At 38.0% G+C, this 22,988-nt stretch overlaps 1 protein-coding gene across 1 annotated transcript in view; it reads right to left on the reverse strand.

Annotated features, from left to right (window-relative positions):
* Nucleotides 1-22,988, reverse strand: part of PREX2 (phosphatidylinositol-3,4,5-trisphosphate-dependent Rac exchange factor 2) — a 482,194-nt gene that overhangs the window by 25,662 nt on the left and 433,544 nt on the right. The window contains exon 38 of the mRNA XM_006860035.1: nt 2,181-2,283. Within this exon, the coding sequence (XP_006860097.1) occupies nt 2,181-2,283 (103 nt within the window). The remainder of the gene's footprint in view (nt 1-2,180; nt 2,284-22,988) is intronic.

A 22,988-nucleotide genomic window follows, 5' to 3' on the forward strand; every position in this document is an offset into this window, starting at 1 on the left:
TCTCCAGAATCATTTCTATCACCAAGGCCATATTTTTCAACTACTGATGCTTTGCATTCCAGTCACCAGTAATGATCAATACATCTTGATTGCATGTTTGATCAATTTCAGATTGCAGAAGTTGGTAGAATTCTTCTATTTCATCCTCACTGGCTTTATTGGTTGGTGCATAAATTTGAATAATAATGGTTAGTGTCTTTGTCCATTAGCACCTCATATGCCAGTCCTAATACAGATTATCATAAATTTACTTTCATTTAATTATGTAAACAGAATTTGTGAGTGGAATCTAGAAAATCCTTCTTCACCCTGCTTGCAATTTGCCTGTTTGCTCTTTGCAGAAAGTCACACGTTACAGCTTTCTGGTGAGTTTGACCGTCAGCAGATTCCACTTGGACCTTCTAAAATGGTGATTAACTATCTTCAGCTCTTTGGTTCATAACTCCAAACACCAATATATACGCATTTAAAGTACTTGATCTTTGTATTTCAAATCATAGTTTGGTGCTGGCAACACTTATGACTGATTCACTTGATTACTTTTTATTGGCTTGGTATACTTTTTAGAGTGTAACCCTAGGAGCGAGTCTAAAGGGTTTATATGCTTGCCTAAGAGTGATACATTAAGTCTTTTATAAATAAAATAGTCCTAACTACAAAATCATATTTCAAAAATTAAATCATTCATTGACATTGAACAATTCAAACCAACTCAGCCAGTAAGGACTCTGATGAATTTGTTTTTTTATGGTAGCCCAATAAAAGGTGGCAGGAAAAAAAAAAAAAAAAAAAAAATCATTGACATTCAACTTCTCTTACCTTTTCTATTACGTTAAATGTCTTTTCTATTAGATTAGGCACATTTCCTAATCATTAGAGAATTAGAAGTTAGTGCATTTTGTATGTTGTCTTCTTAAAAAATTCTTAAGGATTAAAATGAAACAACACAATTAATTAGAGTCCTGGTGTGGTGCTGTAGGGTAACCACTGGATCACAAGGTCAGGTTGAATTGCAAGGTCAGTGGTTCCAACTCACCAGCCACTCCTATGAAATCCTATACAGGGTTGGTATGAGTAGGAATCCATTCGATGGCACTTAACAACAGTACCATAATTAAAATACTATTGGAATAATTTTATAGAAAGACAGACCAAACTCTGCTAGTCATCCCCTAAAGTTGTTAAGTGCACTTGAGTTGGTTCAGACTCATAGTGACCCTGTACAAAATTTCCCAGGAGCAGCTGGTGGGTTTGAACCACCAACTTTGTTGTTAGCAGTCCAGTGCTTATCCTACAGCACCACACCAGGACTCAAAAGTCAATGTTTAGGTGTGTGCAATATCATCAGAATCACACAAACTGCTTAGCAAAGCACAGAGGTACCTTTGAGAATTTCAGAAGCAAGCCAGGGCCTGGACTTTTTCTTCTTTCTTGTCCTGCTTCTGCTCCCAATCTATTCTTCTAGTCTTATAAATTCCCAGAAAATGTAATATGCCCTCTTATTTTGTACTGTTGTTTTTGTTAAGTGCTATCAAGTCGGTTCCGACTTATAGTGACCCTGTATAGGGTTTCCCTTTGAACTGCCGACCTTGTGGTTCGCAGTCCAGTGCTAATTCTACAGCACCACACCAGGAGTCCTGTGCATAAACCAAATATTCACTCCTGCTCTATTTTGCCTGGACAGTTCTCTGTCTTTCTTCTGGTTACAATTTGTCATTGCTGTTAGCTGTTGTCAAGTCAACTCTGTACTCTTGGCAACCCTGTGCAGCCTGAAAGGAAATACTGCCCAGTCCTGTACCATCCATTGACTGGTTGTTGATCAGACTGTTGTGATCTACAGGTTTTCATTGGCTGATTTTCCAAAAGTTCATTGCCAGGCCATTCTTCCTATTCCACCTTAGTTTGAAAGCTCCTCTGAAACCTGTTCAACATCAGAGCAACACACAATCCACCAATGACAAATAGATGCTGGCTGCATCTGAGGTGCATTGGCTGGGAAGGGAAGCCCCCTTATAGACTTCCCTTTTTTCCAGAGTTGTCTTAGCTGGGGACTCCCCATTTATGTGGATGCAGGTCTTTTGCCCTGGGATTGTTTCTTGTTTATGCACTTGTCACATACCTGAGGAAAATCCAGGTCCTGTGACCCAACTCCTCTGCAATGTGATCTGTGTGATACTTACCTGCTTCCGCATCACGTCGGTAGCCTGCATGATATAGCGAGGAGGCAGCCCATGGCTTCTGGCCAGAATGATGGCCTGCTCCAGGGTCACGCTCAAGGTACACCTGTTGCAAAAGCAAAGACAGTCAAATCCACCAGTTCCTGTTACATATCTTTGAGACAGTTTGGATCACTCTATTGTAATAAGAAAGTTCTGATGAAGCCAAAGTGACTAGATGAAGATTTACTGATCCTTCTCCATAGAACTCCCATTTAAAAATGGATTGCTGAAGTACAGTACTGGGGCCACTCATTGTTGCTATTGGTAAGTGCGTTGAACTTATTCTGACTCATATCAACCTCAGTCCATGGTTTCTTAGAAACAGATGGTGGGTTTGAACAACCTCTTTCCTGAGAACTGGGTTTGGAGAGAGCTTACACATTGCTATTGTCTAGTGCCATCAAGTTGGTTCTGATTCATAGTTAGCCTTCCAAGGAGCACATTGGTGGGTTTGAACTGCTGACCTTGTGGTTCGCAGCCCAATGTTGATCCACAGTGCCACTCCAGAAGTCCAGAGCTCACACATAGAAAGTTTAAAAACCAGAATTAAGTATTTTATTGTTGCTACTTTTGTTGTTGCAAAGTGCCATCGAGTCAATTCCAACTCATAGTAAACCCTGTATATAGTTTCTGAAGAGCAGCAGGTGACTTTGAACATCCAACCTTGTGGTTTAGTGGTCCAGTGCTGATCCTACAGTGCCACATCAGGATTCACTATTCTTTACTTGTATTTCATCTCTATATAATGATAGATTTATACTGATTCATATCCAAATAGCTTGGAACTATAAACAGTGAACTATTATTCACAAAGATAAGGACTGATAACTATGAATTAAAAAATAAAAACAGACGTGTCTTGGATCTGACTTAAAAGAATATTTGTAAAAATTTCCAATAAGAATCTAGTTATATAGTCATGTGATGCCCAGAGCAGCCCCAACAAAAGTATTTTCACTTGATTCCAGTGACTGGTGAGTTTTGTCCTGTTCCTGTCTCTTAAGGCATTTATTTTATGTTCTTCCTTTTTTTTTTCTCTGTAGCATCCCTTACAGTTTATTTTTGTTTTATATTTTCAGGTGCTGGTATCTGAATTAAGGTCCCTGGGCAGTGCAAATGTTTACACTCATCCTTCAGTCCTGCAGAAGAAAGGCCAGGATGTCAGCCTGTGCAAAGATCATAGCTAAGAAAACCCTATGGAGTTCAGTTTTACTTTACTGTAAAACATGAGGCTGTACTCTATTGGAATTGGCTCGGTGGCTAAGGATTTTGTTTGCTTTGTCTCAGAATTGGCTTTTGCATTGATTTTGTGAAAAATCTCATTAACTTTCAGAAGTTTTCCCTGAAATTTATATTAGTGAATTGTGTTTTACTTCATTTTTATTTGTTGATGTTTATGATTAGACTTTTCTCCACTTGTGGTTTGGTATTTACTAGATTTGCCTAATGGTTTTCTTGACAACGGTATGCGCCATAATACAACTGTTTGTATGTGAAACGTATCTGAACATTACCCATGGTTATGAGTTTGTTATAGAGAAATTCAGTACATTTGCTGGATTTCAAATGCTGTTGTTGTTAAGTGCCACTGAGATGGCTCCACCTCAGAGTAGCCCTGTATAGGGTTTCTAAGGTGCAGCTGGTGGTTTTGAACTGCTAATCTTGTGGTTATCAGCCCAGTGCTTATATTACAGCTTTGCACTAGGATATAGTTCAACTATATACAAATTTGCATTCTAAGGAGAAACATGCTAAATTCCACTGGATGTCAAATTACTTGAAAAAAAAAAAAAAAAACATCCTCACTGGCATTCCAGAGGGTCCTTTGGAAGCATTAATGACAGATATTCAGAGGGATTAAAGCTTGATAAATATCTTCTCATAGTACATAACGTTCACAAATATGTAATGCAGGAATCAAAACATGTTGTTTTATATGTGCATGTAGGCTCTAGAATAATGTATGTTATCAGATGCCAAGAAAAATAATCGACAATTCATGCTTAAAAAGTAAAGGCATTAATGACACATACTCAGATGAACTAAAGCTTTATAAATAGCTACTCATAGTACCTGATGTTCACAGATAGGTAATGCATGAATCTGATATCAATACATATTATTGTTTATATGTAGAACATATGTCAAGGAATGCCAAGAACAATAATCAACAGTTCATACTTAAAAATTTTATTTATTTTACAAAACATCTAGTTGCCAGTTAACTTTTGAAGAATATAACCTTTTTCTCCTCCTTAACTTTTCCTCTATGAAGTCCTGGTATGGCACTTTATGATAAGCACTGGACCACAAGATCATTTGAACCACAAGATTGGCAATTCAAACCCATCAGCCACTCCTCAGAAACTTCATATAGGGTCGCTATGAATTGGAAATGACTTGGTGGTACTTAACAACAACTACAACAACTTTCCCTCCACTCAAATTTTAAGTTTTTGTTCATCCTGACATTTTAACCAGTAATTTGCACAAGCTGAATGAAGCTAAGAAAAAAAAAAAAAATTATCTTTTACTCATCACATTGAAATGTTTGTGCATTCCTGATAAAACATTGCTTGCTTTGCTCTACTTGCAACAAACATGTACTCATTATGAAGGGTTCTTAACAGACAGCTCACACTTTTTATCCATTTTCTTAATTCTTGAAATTTTCTTTATTTCATTCAATTACAAGTTGTAGTTAAACAACAGTACAGCAGCAAATTTTCTGCAAAGATTTTTGAAGATTTTACTGAGGTCAGGAAATGGATGTGGCCTTGCTAACAGAGTCCCTCAAAGTGTCACTTCTTTAGAACTAATTACCTAACACATAAATGTGCCTTAGGATGCATACACACTTGTTTTCTTTCCTTGGCATATCCAAAAAAGATGGCTTCATATATTTTTGCCTTTCCATACTAACCATTGTATATAATCCAATTAGGTCTCTTCAAAGATTAGTCCAAAGATTAATTTGAAATAAAAGAAAACAGAAGAGTGGGAAATGTTAAAAGATACAGCCACATAAACGTAGGAAATGCTACCTATATTCTATTCACATTTGATGGCTTCCATAAAGGCCTAGTTATTTTCTTTCACAGCCTCACAAAATTCATTATTCTAAATTAAGCATGTGAAAGAAAGGCTAGCAGTAAATCCACAGCATCCCTGTCAATATGCCATTATTTGCCTCATAGCTTTTTATCTTTTCTCCAGTATTTCAAGCTCCATGTTGAGTGGAAAAATCCAGCATTTGCAGTACATACTTTGATTTTGGCATTTTCTGAAAGACTCAGGTCCAGAAATTAGAACATGGGTTGTCAGTGGTGCATAAATGTCAGAGTCGCATTTTACAGGAGATCATTTCATTTGATAGTCACTTTTCTGATTAACAGACTACATTACCAACCCTATGAAAGAGCATTAAATGAGTTCCCAGAAGACCAGGCATCCTGAATAATCCCACATAACACGGGTTTCTTGTCTGGACCCACAACCTCCTTTCTAGTATCATGTCTGGTACCAGCAGCCATAGGGCCAACTCCGATTCATAAGTATCCCATGTGTGTCCCAGCAGAACTGTGCCACATGGGGTTTTCGATGGCTGAGTTTCCAGAAGCAGACTACGAGGTTTTTGTCCTGAGGTGTCTCTGGGTAGACTCGAACCTCCAACCTTCGAGTTTAGCAGCCCAGCGTCTTAATGGTTTGCACTACCCAGGGACATTTTCACATTTGACTGTTAAATTAATGTTTAAATAAATCTATCTCTTTACTCCATCTTGAAAAACACGAGCCTTCAGTTTTTCAGTTCCATCTAACTGCAGCATCATTTAAAAAGCTCAGACAACTTTTCTCTAGGGGTCGCAAAAATCATAAAACAAATGTCACAGAGTAGTATATGTCCTTAATAAAATATAATATATACTCTGAAGAATGTTTCTCAGTAATTTTAGTCATAAGACATTCCAATGGCTTTGCTTAGAGAACACTCTTGAGGAAGCTCACTTGATGGGGCTGTAAAATTGTAAATGGTCCATTTCCCCAAAGAAAGAAACAGTGAAGGGTCAGTACATCTGTTGTTGTTGTTATGTGCCGTGGAGTCAGTTCTGACCCATAGTGACCCTGCACAGGGTTTCCCAGGATGTCAATCTTTATGGGAGCAGAAAGCCTCATCTTTCTCCCGTGGAGCAGCTGGTAGTTTTGAACTGCTGACCTTGCGGTTCGCAGCCTCATTTGTAACCACTACGCTACCAGAGCGCCTTAATACATCTAATTGATGGCACCTAACTACAACAACATTGATATATTTTGTATTGAGAACAGATCCCACATTACCCAGACATTTAGCATAGCTTTACTATTTTACCTATAACCTATTGCTAATGGGTTTTATTTAATTCAAAAAGCCCTTTGATACAGTTATGAAAGGTATAGATGCCCTGGTGGTGCAACAGTTAAAGGTTCAACTGCTAATCAAAAGACTGGCAGTTTGAAACTACCAAGCTACTACTCCACAGTCAAAAAACCTCAGCCTGAAGATACTAGGCTGTAGCTCTGTGGGTCAGCAAACCTTACTCCCTCACTTAAATGCCTGGAGGTACCCCACTGTACAAGCAAGCTTCCTGATCAAAGTCACTCAGCATATTTGCTCTGTGAACTGGGAATTTCCCTGCTGTCTCATGCTCTGGTTTAGTTCTGTGACTGCTTCTTCTCTACCAGTCCCCTGGTGTCACAACTTTCTCTCCCTGGGTGGAGGACATTCAATGTGCAAGGATCTCGGAATCTAAATGACACACTCTACTGCTGCCTCTTCTTTGATGGTAGCGAGATCCTCCCTCCAGCTTCTGAGATGTCTCATTTTAAATTTTTTGAAAAAAGTTTTTATTGTCAATGAAGTAATAGTTTACATGGGAGAACATCAGTTTTACACACATCATTTCATTGCAGTCATTACAATCTCCTCCGTGCATCATCATTCAACAATATTTACTTCTATTTCCCCTGATTTTTTTTTTTTTTTTTCCTTTTTGGATGTACACAAAAAACACTCAGGAATACATAATCATTTAAACAACCAAAGGGCACATTCTGCAAGCCTGCCTCCTCGCAGCCAGCACACAGCCTTTCTTTTTCCATGAGTCCAGAGTCCTCAGCTGCTCTATCTCTCCATGTCCTCATCTCTGCCTCCATCTCTGGTGTCACTGCTTCTCTGGATAGGGTCTCACATTCTGTTCATGTTCTTGTCCCTTGATGGTCCTAGAGTTCTCTCTTCCTGGACTGTAAGATTAACTACCTCCCCTCTTTCTGTTACAAAACTACAATCTTTGCAGTTGTGACAGTCACAATTAGTCAGGCTCATTTTAATTTAAACCCATGCTAGAGGGTCAGGTTTTTACAATTACAATTAACTCCTCTAGCATCCACAGCTTAATCTTATCATACGATCAGTGTCTTCTGTCCCTTATAATTCACTCCACCACAGCACCTAACAACAGCAACATCAATGATGAGACAGAACAAAGAATTTTCCATTCGTTAAGCAAATAATTTTTTAGTATAAACTTTGCACTTATTGAATGCAGTGGTAGTTCAGTAGTAGAATTTTCAGCTTACATGTAGGAGTCTAGGCATAGTGTCTGGCCAACGCACCTCAGAATCAACCAAAGAAAACCTTATGGATCAAAAATGGATTCACAACTGATTGGTGGGGATGGTACAGACCTGAAGAATTTTGTTCAGTTGTGCATGGGTGCCTTTGAACTCATAGTGATGTTATACACAACATAACTTAACACTGCCCAGTCTGGGAACATTATCACAATTGTTACATTTGAGACCATTGTTGCTGCCACTATGTCAGTCCATTTCATTGAGTGTCTTCCTCTATCTCACTGTCCCTACTTTACCAAGCATCATGCTCTTCTCCAGGGATGGGTCCTTTTTGACATTTCCAAAGTAAAAGAGACTAAGTCTCACCATCCTCACTTCTAAGGAGCATTCGGACTATACGTCTTCCAAGATGGATTTGTTTGTTCTTTTGGATGTCCATGATAATTTCAATATTCTTTGAAAACATCATATTTCAAAAACATCGATTCTTCTACAATAGTCCTTATTCATTGTCCAATTTTCACAAGTGTATGAGGTGACTGAAATTACTATGGCTTCGATCAGGCACACCTTAGTTCTCAAAGTGACATCTTTGTTCTTTAACGCTTTAAAGAAGTCTTGTGTAGCAGATTTTCCTAATGCAATATGCCATTTGATTTCTTGACTACTGCTTTCATGAGCACTGATTGTGGTTTCAAGCAAAATGAAACCTTTGACAACTTCAATATTTTCTCCATTTATCATGATATTATTTATTGGCTCAGTGAAGATTTTTGTCTTCTTTACAATGAGGTGCAACCCATACTGAAGGCTGTGGTCTTTGATCTTTATCAGTAAGTATTTCAAGTCTTCTTCACTTCCAGCAAGCAAAATTGTGTCATCTGCATATTACAGGTTGTTAATGAGTCTTCCTCAAATCTGATGCCATGCTCTTCTTCATATAATCAAGCTACTCTTTTTATTTGCTCAGCATACTGATTGACTATGTATGGTGAAATCATACAACCCTCACACACACCTTTCCTGAGTTTGAATCCCAGGCTCTTGAAATTGATCCACACAAGCAAGGAGTATAAAAACTTCAGCTCTTTAACTTCACAGTAATTCCACTTCTGCTGACCTCCAATGGTACTTGAATGTATGAAGTTGTTTTTGCTATTTAGCCCCTAAACGGTGACTATACAGATGAACCTCACCAGATAGACTACCAGATAGGAATGAAAATGACTTCATATGTGGTAAGACACAATGGAGAAGTTTAGTATCATCAGTCAAAACAAGGACAGGGCCTGACTGTGGAACAAACTATCAATTGCTCATATGCACGTTCAGGCTGAAGCTGAGAGCCAAAATATGATCTTGAGTCTATCCCACCTGAACTTACAGATCATTTTAAGAACAGATTTGATGCATTAGACATTAATGACCATCTATCAGAGGAGTTGTGGGATGACATCAAGAACATTATACAGGAAGAAAGCCAAAGGCCATTAAAAAGAGGAAAGAAAGAAAAGACCAAAATGGATGTCAGAAGCAACTCTGAAAGTTGCTCTTATAAGGAAAGAAACTAAAATGATGGTGGGAAAATGACGAAGTGAAAGACCTGAATAGAAAATTTCTAAGGGCAGCTCAAGATGACAAAGTCACATATTATAATGAAATGCAAAGAATAGACTTAGAAAACCAAAAGTGAAGAACACGCTTATCATTTCTCAAACCGGAAAGACTACAAGTCTTGTTGAGAAATAGACAGTGAACAGGATGGAATGCAGAGAGGGAGATGCTATTGGGAAGACTATTTCAGGCAGAGCTAGTGCAGAGTACTTGAGACTAATGCTTTTTCAGAATTATTAAGAAAAAGTAGAGAGTGCTGGAGTACACAGAAATGAGAGGAGGTGAGGCAGAAATGTAACATATTGTCATAGTTGTATCAACTTGGCTGGGCCTGATTCTCAGTAGTAATCCCCCATCATAAAATCTTACATAATGCAATCACCCCTATGAGGCCATCTGATGTGATCAGCCCTGATTTGATGTAATTAGTCTGTTTGTTGTAATTGATCACTCCCGTGATGTTAATGAGGCTATATTAGGTTTTATCATGAGTCAAACTCTTTTGATATACAAAAGAGATGAAATAGGACAACAGAGGTCAGAGGGACCTCGTACCATCAAGAAAGAAGTGCCAGCAGTAGATGTGTCCTTTGGACCTGGGTTCCCTGCACTGTGAAGTGCCTAGATCCAAGGAGAGACTGATGCCAAGATGCATAGAGCTCGCCAAGGAATGCAGGGCCTACAGGTTTCTGAAAAGAGTCAAGGGCCTCATTCAAGAACTGACAGAGAAAACCTTGCCTTAGAACCAGCACTCTGGATTTGGGCATCAAGCTTTCTAAACTGTAAGGGAATAAATTTCTGTTTGTTAAAGGCAATTATTCCTACATGTTCTATGTCCTTTAGAGCAGTACAAGAGAACTAAGACACGTGCCAGCATGACCAAACATACAAGGTTTTAGGTGTCAGACTTTAGGAGTCAATGGATCCTTACTCATTTATTTCTTTGCATAACATAACACAAAATTTTGTTGAGCAAATTATTAATTTAGTATACTGGTGGTGGTTATGTGCTGTGGAGTCGGTTCCGACTCATAATGACCTTGTATAGGGTTTCCGAAGTTGTAAATCTTTATGGAAGCAGAAAGCCTCATCTTTCTCCCATGGTAAAGCTGATAGTTTTAAACTGCTGACTTTGAAGTTAGCAGCCCAACTTGTAACCACTATGTTACCAGAGTGCCTTAATGTAGTATACTGTTGTTGTTGCTATGTGCCCTGGAGTCGGTTCCAACTCATAACGACCCTGTACAGGGTTTCCAAGGCTGTAAATCTTTATGGAAGCAGGAAGCCTCATCTTTCTCCCATGGAACAGCTGGTAGTTTTGAACTGCTGACTGTGAGATTAGTAACCACTACACTACCAGAGCTCTGTAGTGTAGTATGTACCCAATATTAACATTCTATCAGCACTGCATTTAAAGTATCTTCAGTTGCTTCCAAATGGCAACATTTGCAGAAGCAAACTCTTCATTCTGATACTTAAGATTCTCTACCAACTGCTCTCCCACTTTCCATCCCATCTTCCCAGTATGCTACCTATGATGCCCTACACAGAACTTCTTTCTGCTTGCACTCAGTATATTGATATCATTGCATAATTACCTTCTAAAATCTGTGATTTATAAGTCATCTTTTTTTTCTCTGTACTTCACCATTTTCAACATATTGGTTTGTAACACAAGTTTCAGAACTACAGACAATGGGGTTGAACTAGCCAGGTTATTTGTATTCTCTTAGCCTGAATTTTCTTGTGTCTGAAATGAGACAGGAGGTGTAGCAGCCTCAGCTGATTATCAGATATCAGGCTCAGCCATATATATGGTAACACCAAGTGCACCTCCCCACTACACATCGATAGCATAATTCTGTTTATGTGAGCCTTAATAAGGAAGACACAATATTTGGGACATTTGAGGAACTTGAGTTTGTGTAAATTAATTTCTCAAACCTATCATATCTTGTTGTTGTTAAGTGCCGTCGAGTCGGTTTCAACCCATAGCAACCCTGAACAGGGTTTCCGAGGCTGTAAATCTTTACGGGAGCAGATCACCTCATATTTCTCCCGTGGAGCAGCTGGTAGTTTCGAACTGCGGACCTTGCGGTTCGCAGCCCAATTCGTAACCACTATGCTACCAGAGCTCCTTAGCTATTTTAAAAGGTCATTTATACATTCTTTTACTATTTGGAGCTACTGAAGTAACCCTGTGGAATTTCTTTTATAAGATTAGTAGTTGTTATTGTTGTAGGCATTGTGGAGTCAGTTTTTGACTCATAGAGAGCCATGTGATAGAGTAGAACTGCCCCACAGGCTTTCCTAGGCTGACATAGAATATTCTATGTACACAGAATATTCACCAAGTTCTTCTCCTGCAGAGTTCTTGGGAGGTTTTCAAACCGATAACTCTTCAGGCAGCATTTAGCCATTATGCCACCTTTTAATAAGATTATGACATTATAAAATTAAAATAAATACACATAGAGTATCAAATTTTTACCAGTATTTCTTTCTATAAATTTTGCTTGGTTAAAGTAGAGTTCACCTGACAAGAAGTTGGCTCTTGCTTGTATGGTATTTTTAAAAAATGTACTTCATGTGTTCATTCCAATTGAATCTGGTCGTCAGATTCAAGCTGCAGTTTGCTGGGCACTATTTCTTAGTGATTGGGTTTATTAAAAAAAAAAAAAAAATCAACATCCAACTGTCACGCTCAAATACCTAATTCATGATGGAATTATTTTCAGATTTTTTTTTTTTTTAATAGTGTGGGTTTTCAGTAATGGAAGGCATGCTGGAATCAAGGGGAAAAATTCTTTGAGGTAATGTGGATTTTGATATAATGATGTGGGACTCGTATGTCCAAAGTGGACTCTGCAGGTAGAGTTGGTGGGGCGAGGCCCATTTCTTCAGGTTCACACAATTATATAGGTGCCCATCCAGAAGTAGAACATACCACACTGGGGAGAGCAACTTCCCAAGAAACCTGAAAGTGTTGGTGGATGATTTATATCCAGTGGGTCACAAAAGGGTTACAAGTCTCATTGGGAGACAAGCTTAGTTTTTTAATTGGTGTAAACGCAAAATACTGTATTTCAACCATGTATTAATTAATTTCTATTGTATTACATTTAATTTGCTTTTAAACACTTACTGTTTTGATTGTAGAGTACTGCTGTGGTGCTATAGGATAAGCACTGGACCATAAAGTCAGTTTGAACCAGTAGGTCGGTGGTTCAAACTCACCAGCTGCTCCTTGGACACTCTATACAGGGTCGCTATGAGTCGAAACAAACTCATCAGTACTTAACAACAACAATTTTTCTTGTAACACTTTCACATCTGTCACTTCTCCCCTTTGAAATGATTTATGACATTTCTATAATAAATCAAATAATAATATATTCTAAGAATCTAAGGACCATCTACATATTTGGCCCTTTATGATGGTTACAGACAAAATATCAGTGTTATTCTAATTATATTTCCGAAACTCCAGAGATGTACTGCCTCATTTGATGTTGACTGAGATTGTACTGATTGAGAAAGCCAACCTCCCAAGGATGGAAACACATTAAATTGAGCACTTGGGGAGATGCATCACTTCTTTGGGGGCCACAAGGGTGACACAGTAACCCACAATCAAACAGCATGAGGTTTATGGCTTTGAGCTTCATTTTCCTACATCAGATTTAGCTGCAAATTCTAGCATGCAAATTCTAACATTAATGTTAGGAAGTCTGATGTTTTGCTTGGCAGTTAATCATTGTATTGCTATCTCTTGGGGCAATGCCAAACATATTTTAATTACCAAGAGAGAAGGGTCATTCAGAGTCTAATTATAACCTGACACATTAAATAACTGAAAAAGTAATGAATAAAGATCTGTGAATTTGTAACCACATTTTGTGATAAACTGACAGACATACAGATTTTGATGTGAAAAAATTATGACATTTAAAATTGAAACTTCAACCTATGGCAAGGGGTACTTTGTTTTTATTTGCTCCTATTTTTGAACTGATGCTTTGAATGAATGTTGGTCTGTGTTATTCTGATTGTTGCTGTTGTAAAGTTCTGTAGAGTCAGTTCTGACTCATAGTGATCCTATTTAGGGCCTTCAGGGAGCGGCTTGTGAGTTTGAACCGCTGACCTTGCAGTTCAAACCGCCCTTGCAGTCTAGCACATCAACCCACAGCACTACACCAGGACTCCCATTTGATTGCATTTCGCAATAATATTGCATATTTCACTGCAAATAAAATTTATCACTAAAGACAAAATCCCCTGCTGTCACTGAATTTAGAGACACATGCAATAAATAACTCATGTTGAGACTTCAAAAGTTATAACTCTTTTTTAACTGTTTTGTGAAATAATAATAGAACAAAATCACTTGGATAAATATGTCATTTTACGTGTGCTTGTTATTTTTTCATTATGTGTGATTGAGTTGGTTCTGACTCATAGTGACCTTGTAAAGAGTTTCCAAGGAGCAGCTAGTGTGTTTGAACTGCCGACCTTTCTGTTGGTGGTCCTGTGCTTATCCTACAGTGTCACACCAGGACTCTTATGTGTGCCAGTGCACTATAATGAGAAGAATAATTTCCTGTAAGAAAATACAATATTTAGCAAACACATCCAAAGTCCAAAGACATGTGCTGGGTTTTCTAAGTGATAGTGACCATGTTCCAAAAGATTGACCAGTTATGGAAATGGCAGCCTTAGACACAGCTGCATATCAATTTCAATAAACTGGCTAAATGTGGAAACTTGTTTTTGATTCACTTGCCTTGATACGGAGATTAATTTTATTTTTGTAGTATAGTAGGTAAAGACATGAGGAAATAAATAATTAAAAAAATTTTTGAAATCAGAAAGTTTTGCCCCAACACAGACTTCAATAAAATTTCTGTCTGGTTTTCTTTTGCAGATTAGAGGTTTCTGTGATCGCCTTATTTCGCTATCATTTATAACCATTATGCTACCTTAGTCATGGAAACAAGAAAAAATACCCTTAGGGTTAATGAATCCCTCAGTATCCTCTATGCATAAAGATAATCTGGGAAATTGATTATATTAATAGCATTCTTAGGGCTAATTATAAATGTCTGTTTTTAGTTATGGAGCCCTGGGTTGGTGCAAATGATGAATGCATTAGGCAGTTAGCTAAAAGTTTGGAAGTTTGAGTCTCCTACAGGTGTTGGGAAAAAAGATCTGGTGATCTACTTGTGAAAAATCAGTCATTGAAACCCTTTGCAACACAGGTCTCCTTTGACACACATGGGTCAGAGTTCTCTTGAAGACAATTGGTTTTTATAGCTATCGATTTATATATAGAATCTCATAGATGTAAACATTAAAACATGAGCACATTTCCCTTTCTTCTATGAGAAACATCTTTCTATCTTGTAATTAAAAGTTGGGTCAATGCCCATGTGTTGTTGCTGTTAAGTTCTGACTCATAGAGACCCTGTATAGGTTTTCCAAGGCTTTAAATCTTCTACACAAGTTATTAAGGATTCAACCAACTATATTTCACTGTGACACTTACCAGGCTGAAATTGCCTAGGCTGCATTCACATTTTGAAAAGCAGTAATGACTCTTCAAAATGGAATTTAATCCCAAGAGAACTAACTATCTGCTAAACCACTGCAAAAAATACAATAAAACATTGTTTCTACGTCAATTCTGACTTGTAGCGATCCTACAGGACATAGTAGAACAGTGTTTCCAAAGTTGTAAATCTTTTTGGAAGCAGGCTGCCACATATTCATGGACTGGCTGGTGGGTTTGAACTGCCTACCTTTTGGTTAGTAGCCAAGTGCTTAACCTATATGTCACCAGTCCTCCTAAACAGGTGCAGCAATCTGGAACATCAAGAGCTACTACTTCTGTTTGTACACCACTATTTTATACACAGGATGAAAGTCATTTCTGCTCCTCTGATTTTATGCACTCTGGGGCATTATCTGAACTCTGTCCTGGGAAGCTGAAGGCAGATTAGTTTTAAAATCTTTGAGTTTAAGATACAATTTTGCCTGTAAAAAATGCCAAAGATTCGGCTCAGCTTCCAAATGCCTTTACCCCTTTTATGTATTTTTCTCACGATCTCATTTTATTCAGCTATAAAGAAAACAAGCATGTATCTGACACAAATATGCCAGAGAGTCTTCAGTACCATTGATTTTGATGAGAAAGGAGTTCAAAGAAAGTCGACATCGAAATTAAATAATTTTAAAGGCTTACTGTCTAATCATTAACTTTTTTTTTTCTTCTAGTGTCTTCAACATTCCAATTTAAAGAAAGCCTTCTCAGAGCTGGTATGGTCAGGATTAAAATGATTGCTTTTTTCTTTAGTAATTTAAACCCACCATGTTTTACCACCATACTGAGAAATCCCATAAACTTCTAAGCTATGAAATTAAACTCATTTGTTATAAAAGATTAATGTGTTTGTGCAGTTTCCTATGCACCTATTCCAGCACCTTTCATGCTTATTAATTTCATATTTATTATTATCACTCAAATCTTTCCTCTCTAGCCCTGCTGTAATATCATCTCTTACCTAGATTGGTGCACCCTCGCCCTGCCTATTTCTGCCTTGCCTCTCCCCTGAAAGTTAAGGTGACCTTTTTAAAAAGGAGATGACAAGGCAGATACTGAATGGCTTTCCATTCCTTAATATGAAATTCAAGGTCTTCAGAATATGATCACAGTTTTTCCTCACTTTTATTCTATGCTTCAATGATACTGTTTATAGTTGTTTGAAATCACCAACTCTCATAGTTCCAGGCCTTAAAAATGCTGCTCTTTCTCTTTTATGAGGAAGTTCCGAAAAGTTCATGAAAAAAAAAAAGGAATGAAATGATGATGGAATTTTCCAAGAGACTGGAGGAACCTGAGATTATGGTCCCTGACCACCCATCAGATTTAGAAAGGAACTTAACCCTCTTGGTTCAATTTATGCCAAACAGTAGACAGTTATATAGTGGGAACAAAGACACTAGTAAAGTATGGTTGCCATGGAATGGTCAATCATTCAAAATCAAAAGCCACCATTTACCTAAGGACACAGTTGGGAAGGGGCAGGAAGTTGGGTAGAATGGAAACAGGAGCCACAGGGAAGAAGCAGGATGGCTGTTGTTACATGGAAAGGATTGCAATCATTGAGGTGAAACAAAGCATACGATTTGTTGAATATGAGACTGATGATATTGCCTGTAAACCTTCACTCAATTCACACACACACACAGATAATGGAGCTTTTCCACACAATTTTAGAAAACCCTTCATATAGTCCCATGTATATTGGTCTAAGTCACATATCATATTGCTATTGAAAGGTGTAGGGATTAAGAAAATGACATAGTTAATACATTTCCTGAGGTAGAATCCTGTCTTTGGTAATAACTGTGTGACCTTTGACAAGTTATTTAAGCTCTTCAAATTCTGTGTGGTTCTTTGTAAATTGAAGTTTAAAATAATATTTACTGAAGAGCGTCATTTTCAGGGTTATATGAGATAATTTGGGTCTAGTACTTGGTGATGGTGGTGTGCCATAAGAACCTTGTATAGGGTTTCTGAGGCTGTAAATCTTTATAGGAGCAGAAAGTTTCATTTTTCTCCTGTGGAGCAACTGTTAGATTCAAAGTGCTGACCTTGTGGTTAGTAGACTAATACATAACCCATTATGCTACCAGAGCTCCTTGGTACTTAGTACTTAGCACAGGGTATATACCATATTGTAAGTTCTCAACAAAGGTTTCCAAATTTTCTTAATAGTATTGCCACTGCTACCACCACCACAACCAACGCTGTTTTTTTTCTAGTTTGACTGATCAAAAAGTTTTAAAATACTGATAGCTTAGAAGAGCTTTTCAACTTAGACAGGTGTGCATGGGCTAAATGGGACAGAGGCAAATAGTGATGTATGCTCAACCTTGGAACAACAGGACCCTGTGATACAGGGATTGAGGCATAGTCTGAATGGGTGAAAGAAGGGAATTAATATTAATATTAAGATGCTTGACTCTCTTATGAATATTGGTTTCCCTTACCTATTATAAAATAGACACTTAAGTGGGATAGAAAGGAATATTGGGAAACATGATTACAGAAAACTTGTAAGCCCATCTTCAGCCTATAACTCATTGAGATACCTAAAAGGGGTTCTAGAACTTGTACAGTCATATAGGCTTTTTACTGAGCCTTTGTAGTGTATAGGATCTTAGGTGGAACCCTGAGCCCCATCCAGAACCTTCTAACGTGGAACATTCCCACTTGAAAGGACAAGTAGACTAACCTGGAGCACCTATAGGAATAGAAGATACTTCTTGAAAGAAAAACCAGCAGGAAAAAAACACACAAACAGCAGTCTGGCTACCACAAGAACAAGAAAGTTATTTGCTGGGAGCCATCAAGGTAAGCAATCAAGTCCCTTCAGGTTTCCAAGACTGAAACTCAAAGGGAACACAATAGCAGGCATGTAGACTTGCTGGTGACCATGATGATCTACTGATGAGTGGAAGTGGAGAAAAGGCAGCAAACGGGCTGAGTTAAACCACATTCCATACTCCTCACCCCTATCAACACGGAGATGAGAGAGAAAAGAGGAAGGGCTGATTGGTCCAAAGTATGGTGAGACCTGGGGAATCCTGAGCCCACAGACAAGGACATAGTTCTGGAGGGCTACAGCTGAGAGTGAAGCGTCCAGCTGATATGAAGTGAGGTGAGATGCACAAGAATGCCCAAACTTGCAGAAAGTACCCATTGGACCTAGCTCACCTAGAGCTTGATGATGAGGACTCGACTAGAGGAAGATAAAAAAAATTTGATGACCTTTACCTATACTTACGGATACAGTAGCACAAAATACTAACTGAGAAGGAAGGAGTCTTCACATCAAGGATTAATCCTATCCCCTCTGTATACAGGGATGATATGGATAGGAAACTTAAACATTGGCTACCTAAAATTGGGTGTGGGGGATTATAAAGTGACTGGCTTACAAGTTTTCAAGAGGGTATTTAGTTTCAGACTGTTTGGGGTAAGGTAGAATCACCACTGAATAGTTTTCATCTTGTCTAGATGGGTTTGGTAAAAGGAGATGGGGATAAGATTCTTATGATTCAATAGTAAGTAATTGTTATCATGACTAATCGCAATTGTCACAACTATAAAGGTAGAAGTTTTGTAACATAAGGGGGGTGGTAATTAATCTTATAGTCCAGGAACAGAGAACTCTAGGACTATCAAGGGAAAAGAACATGAGTGTAATGTGGGGCCCTATCCAGAGAAATAGTGACACCAGAGATGGAGGCAGAGATGGGGCCATAGAGAGAGGGAGCAGCTGAAGACTCTAGACTCATGGAAAGACAAAGGCTGTGTGCTGGCAGCCAGGAGGAAGGCTTGCAGAATGTGGTCTTTGGTTGTTTAAATGATTATATATCCCTGATTGTTTCTGTGTATATCCAAAACAATAACAACAACAACAAAACAAAACAGAGGGAATAGAAGAAAATATTGTTGAATTGATGATGCACGGAGGGGGTTGTAATCATTGCAATGAAGCAAAATACGACAGGATCAGTGTAAAACCAATGTTCTCTCATGCAAACTATAACTTTGTTCACAATAAAAATATTGATAATGTGTACATTTTTAAGATTATCATCAAATATGAATAAAACTTTATAAGGTTCTTTTAGATATATGCTATAATGTTTGGAAGAATATTGCATGAAGTAACTTCTGGCTGCTTCTATTTCCAACCTCGTTTCTCTTCCACTGCATACTTACTTCCAGTTATAGGTGCCCCTAACATATGGATATATCACAGTATAACCTCTGGCATTGGCCACTTTTCGACAGTGGGTGATTTTGTACAGTAGGCAACAGTAACACTCCTAGAATTCCTACTTCACAATGTTCCAATTACCTAATTAAACATGGAAGTTACTGTGAATCATAGATCACAAATAAGTTGGACTGGTATCTGCAGTCAGTCTAGTGTTCCTAGACCTCAGTAAGTATTCATGAATTCCTATTCCATTTGGATAGTATTATATGTATACTTCTAAAAGAGAATATCCATTTACTTATACTCTGCATTTGCTACTCATTTTCTCAATAACTTTGAATGAATTCTATAAAGTGATGGAAGCATTACAGACACAATAATTATTAGTAAAAAAACATCACAGATACCTTTGTGGTTTATAAATGAGATAGAACTTTTCTTTCATAATCAGTTTTTGTATTCCCTTTTACTAGATTTAGTCATTATCCCTTGGTTGACACTTTTGAGTGAGGTGTGGTAATAATTGCAAAGTATTATGAGAAATATTTGTTTCATCAAAACTGTCCATTTATACTACTTAAAAATATCTTTCTAAGTCAGAAGAGTACATTGGAAAACATAAAAGAATCAATTATTTTACAGTGTCAAGATGGCATAAAGTACAAATGATATATTCTCCTCTGTATCATAATTTGAAAAATATGTACATGCCCCATTAAAAACCCAATCCTTTGACTATCTTTCTTCTCTTCTTGTTGTTGAAGCGAACTGGTGCTGGTAAAGCTAGTAGAACTCTCTGGCTTTCCAATATGGCTCCTTTATTAAGATACCAGACTTGCAAGTATAGTGAGGACAGGGACACTCTTATCTTAGTAGTTCAATGTTGCATCTCTGTGCTTAGCACATAGCAGTCCTCCACAAATAGTTCTCCTTTTAATCAGTGAATGAGTAAATGAATGATATAATCTGATTCTTTTCAAGTGTTCAATGCTTGACTTTAACATACACTCTTGGTGTCTGACACTAGGAGAGAAAATTCTCTATCCTTACATTCAAGGGGCTCCAGGTCTGCTACTGTTTAATGACAGCAAAATCCTCAAAAGAGGTATAATGATAAATTTTATGTCTAAACTTGGAAGCCTATGTTTCTCAGTGGCTGGGCCAAATACTAACAACAACAACAATGAAAAACCAAACCCACTATGACTGGGTCAGTTCTAAGTCACAGTGGCCCTACAGGACAGAGGAGAACTGTTCCATAGAGTGTCAGAGACTAAATCTTTACAGGAGCAGGCTGTCCCATCTTTCTCCTTAGGAGATAGCAGCTGGTGGGTTTGAACCAAGGAACTTGTGGTTTGCAGCCTGATGTTTCGCCCACAATGCCACTAGGGATCTTTGACCAAACACTAGATGAGTTGATGTTCCACAATACAGCTAATATAATATAATATAATTACTTCCATATTGTAATCTAATGAAATGTAATCAATCAAGTGAAAAGGAAGTTTTCTTAGGGTGTCTTCTCAGTCCAGATTATAAATAAATATTTTGACAGAACTCACTTGTTCTCTCTACTGTACTCTTTCTATTACTTGACCTCTGAATCTTGGGACAAAGTCTGAATCTGTCTTAGCTGCCATCTGACCTATCAGTTTTGGACTTGCCAGACTCTACAATTCCATTAGTGAATTCCTTGAAATACACCAAACTCTCTCTCTCTCTCTCTCTCTCCTGCTCTGTTTCTCTAGAGAACCCTAAGACAGGAGGACTCTTAAAAATATTCTCTCATGGATCAGTGTACTGTTCATTTTATTTCTTATATATCAGAGAAGACTCCTAATATTGTTAATACTCCTCTTTGAGCCTATAGTAACCCATTACTGTGATTTATAAAGGTTCAGAAGATATCTCTATTTTAGAAGGTGTAATGCAATTATTTTGAAGAGCCACGTATGTGGTTCATATTTCTAACTCTACACAGAAAAGTTGGGTTTACTATCATAAAGAAAGGCATTGTTACTGTTGTTAGGTGCCATCAATAGTAACCCTGTGCACAACAGAACGAAACACTGCCTAGTCCTGCACCATCCTAACAAAAAAGACGTGGAATGATCAAAATGAGTATTTACTATTACCAGGGCTGCTGTCGAAGTTTTCATATGCATTCCCCTTTAGTCCTCTCTCCATCTTTCTGAGATAGAAATCATTATTCAAATTTTAATCAATAAGTCTTTGAGATTGTAGGTCATGGACAAAGGGCTACACAGCTAGTAAGTAACAGAATTCAAAATACGTTTTCTGATTCCAAATACAGAGCACTTTCCATGATACCAGAATTGCTTTGAGTAAATGATAACCACTAGAGAATTCCAGTTCCTCATATCCAAAATTCAGCACTCACTGCCTCAGTCTCAGCATTTACATTTTAAATGTACTGTTTTCATAGAGTTTAATTCAGGTAGTGCAAACTACTTCACTATGAATATAGGTGTCATCATCCTAAAATGTGCTCAAAATTAAACAGGAACTCATTTTTGAAGTATGCTGAGAGAGTATATCAATCGTAAAGCAATCAAGCAGAAAAATAAATGGGAAGGAGACTGCACTCCTTCTTTACCACAGAACTGCATTTTTCTATATAAATGCGCTGTTCTGTGAAAGTGTGCTAATTCATGCAGTGATCACATTTATTCTAGTTTCTAATTACCTCTAACTTCTGAAGACAGCTCACCACTGTGAAGTCTATTGACAACTAGAACTAAGCACCACACTGAAGAAGCTAATTGTCTAATGCTGCATGGGCACCCTTGCCCCGCTCCATTTTATTACCTTCCCCTAAGGAAGAATTGTATACCTGAGGCTAGCACAGTATGTTAAACACCGATCAATCCCTAAGTGTCCACAATGACTTGGCACAAGCAGAGTTTTTGCAAAATTAATACAAAAAGGCCTAATGTTGACATATTGATCTTCCTTGCCTTATTCACCCTTTCCAGTGTCTTACTGACAAATGAAGAGATTCAGAAAATTGCCACAATTCAGTGAGGATTTCAAAAATGCAACATCTATGTCTTGTTCCTCTTTTAGAGAAAAGGCGGCTTTTGAATGACATACAGAAGTACCTTTTATGTGAAATAAAATGGCAGGCACACTAATTGCCTCCGATAATAACAAATTCACTCTATTTACAATTAAATATCCCATCAGCTAACTGTCAATTTCTTGTGCTATGATGGCTAGCAGGTTGCTTTGATACAGGAAACTATGCCACAGATATTTCAAGTGCTGGCTGGGCCAGATTTCAGTGAGCCTCCAGATTAAGACAGACTAAGAAAAAAGGCCTGGTAATCAATTCCTGAAAATTATCCAATGAAAACCCTATGGCTCAGCTGTCTTTTGAATCTTGGTTTCCCTGGCATACCATTATAAAGTAGACACTTGAGGGTGAGAGAAAGGAATAGCCAGAAATATCACCATAGAAAGCTTGTAAGTCCATCCTCTGTCTATAACTGATTGTTGTTGTTGTTAGGTGCTATCGAGTCGGTACCGACCCATAGCGACCCTATGCACAGCAGAACGAAACACTGCCCGATCCTGGGCCAACCTCACTACTGTTGCCACACTTAAATCCATTGATGCTGCCACTTGGCCAATTCATCTCGTTGGGGGTCTTCCTCTTTTTCTCTGACCCTCCACCTTACCAAACATGATATCCTTCTCCAGCAACTGGTCCCTCCTGACAATATGTCCC

Source organism: Chrysochloris asiatica, unplaced genomic scaffold (assembly GCF_000296735.1).
Source record: "Chrysochloris asiatica unplaced genomic scaffold, ChrAsi1.0 scaffold00036, whole genome shotgun sequence".
NCBI lineage: Eukaryota > Metazoa > Chordata > Mammalia > Afrosoricida > Chrysochloridae > Chrysochloris > Chrysochloris asiatica.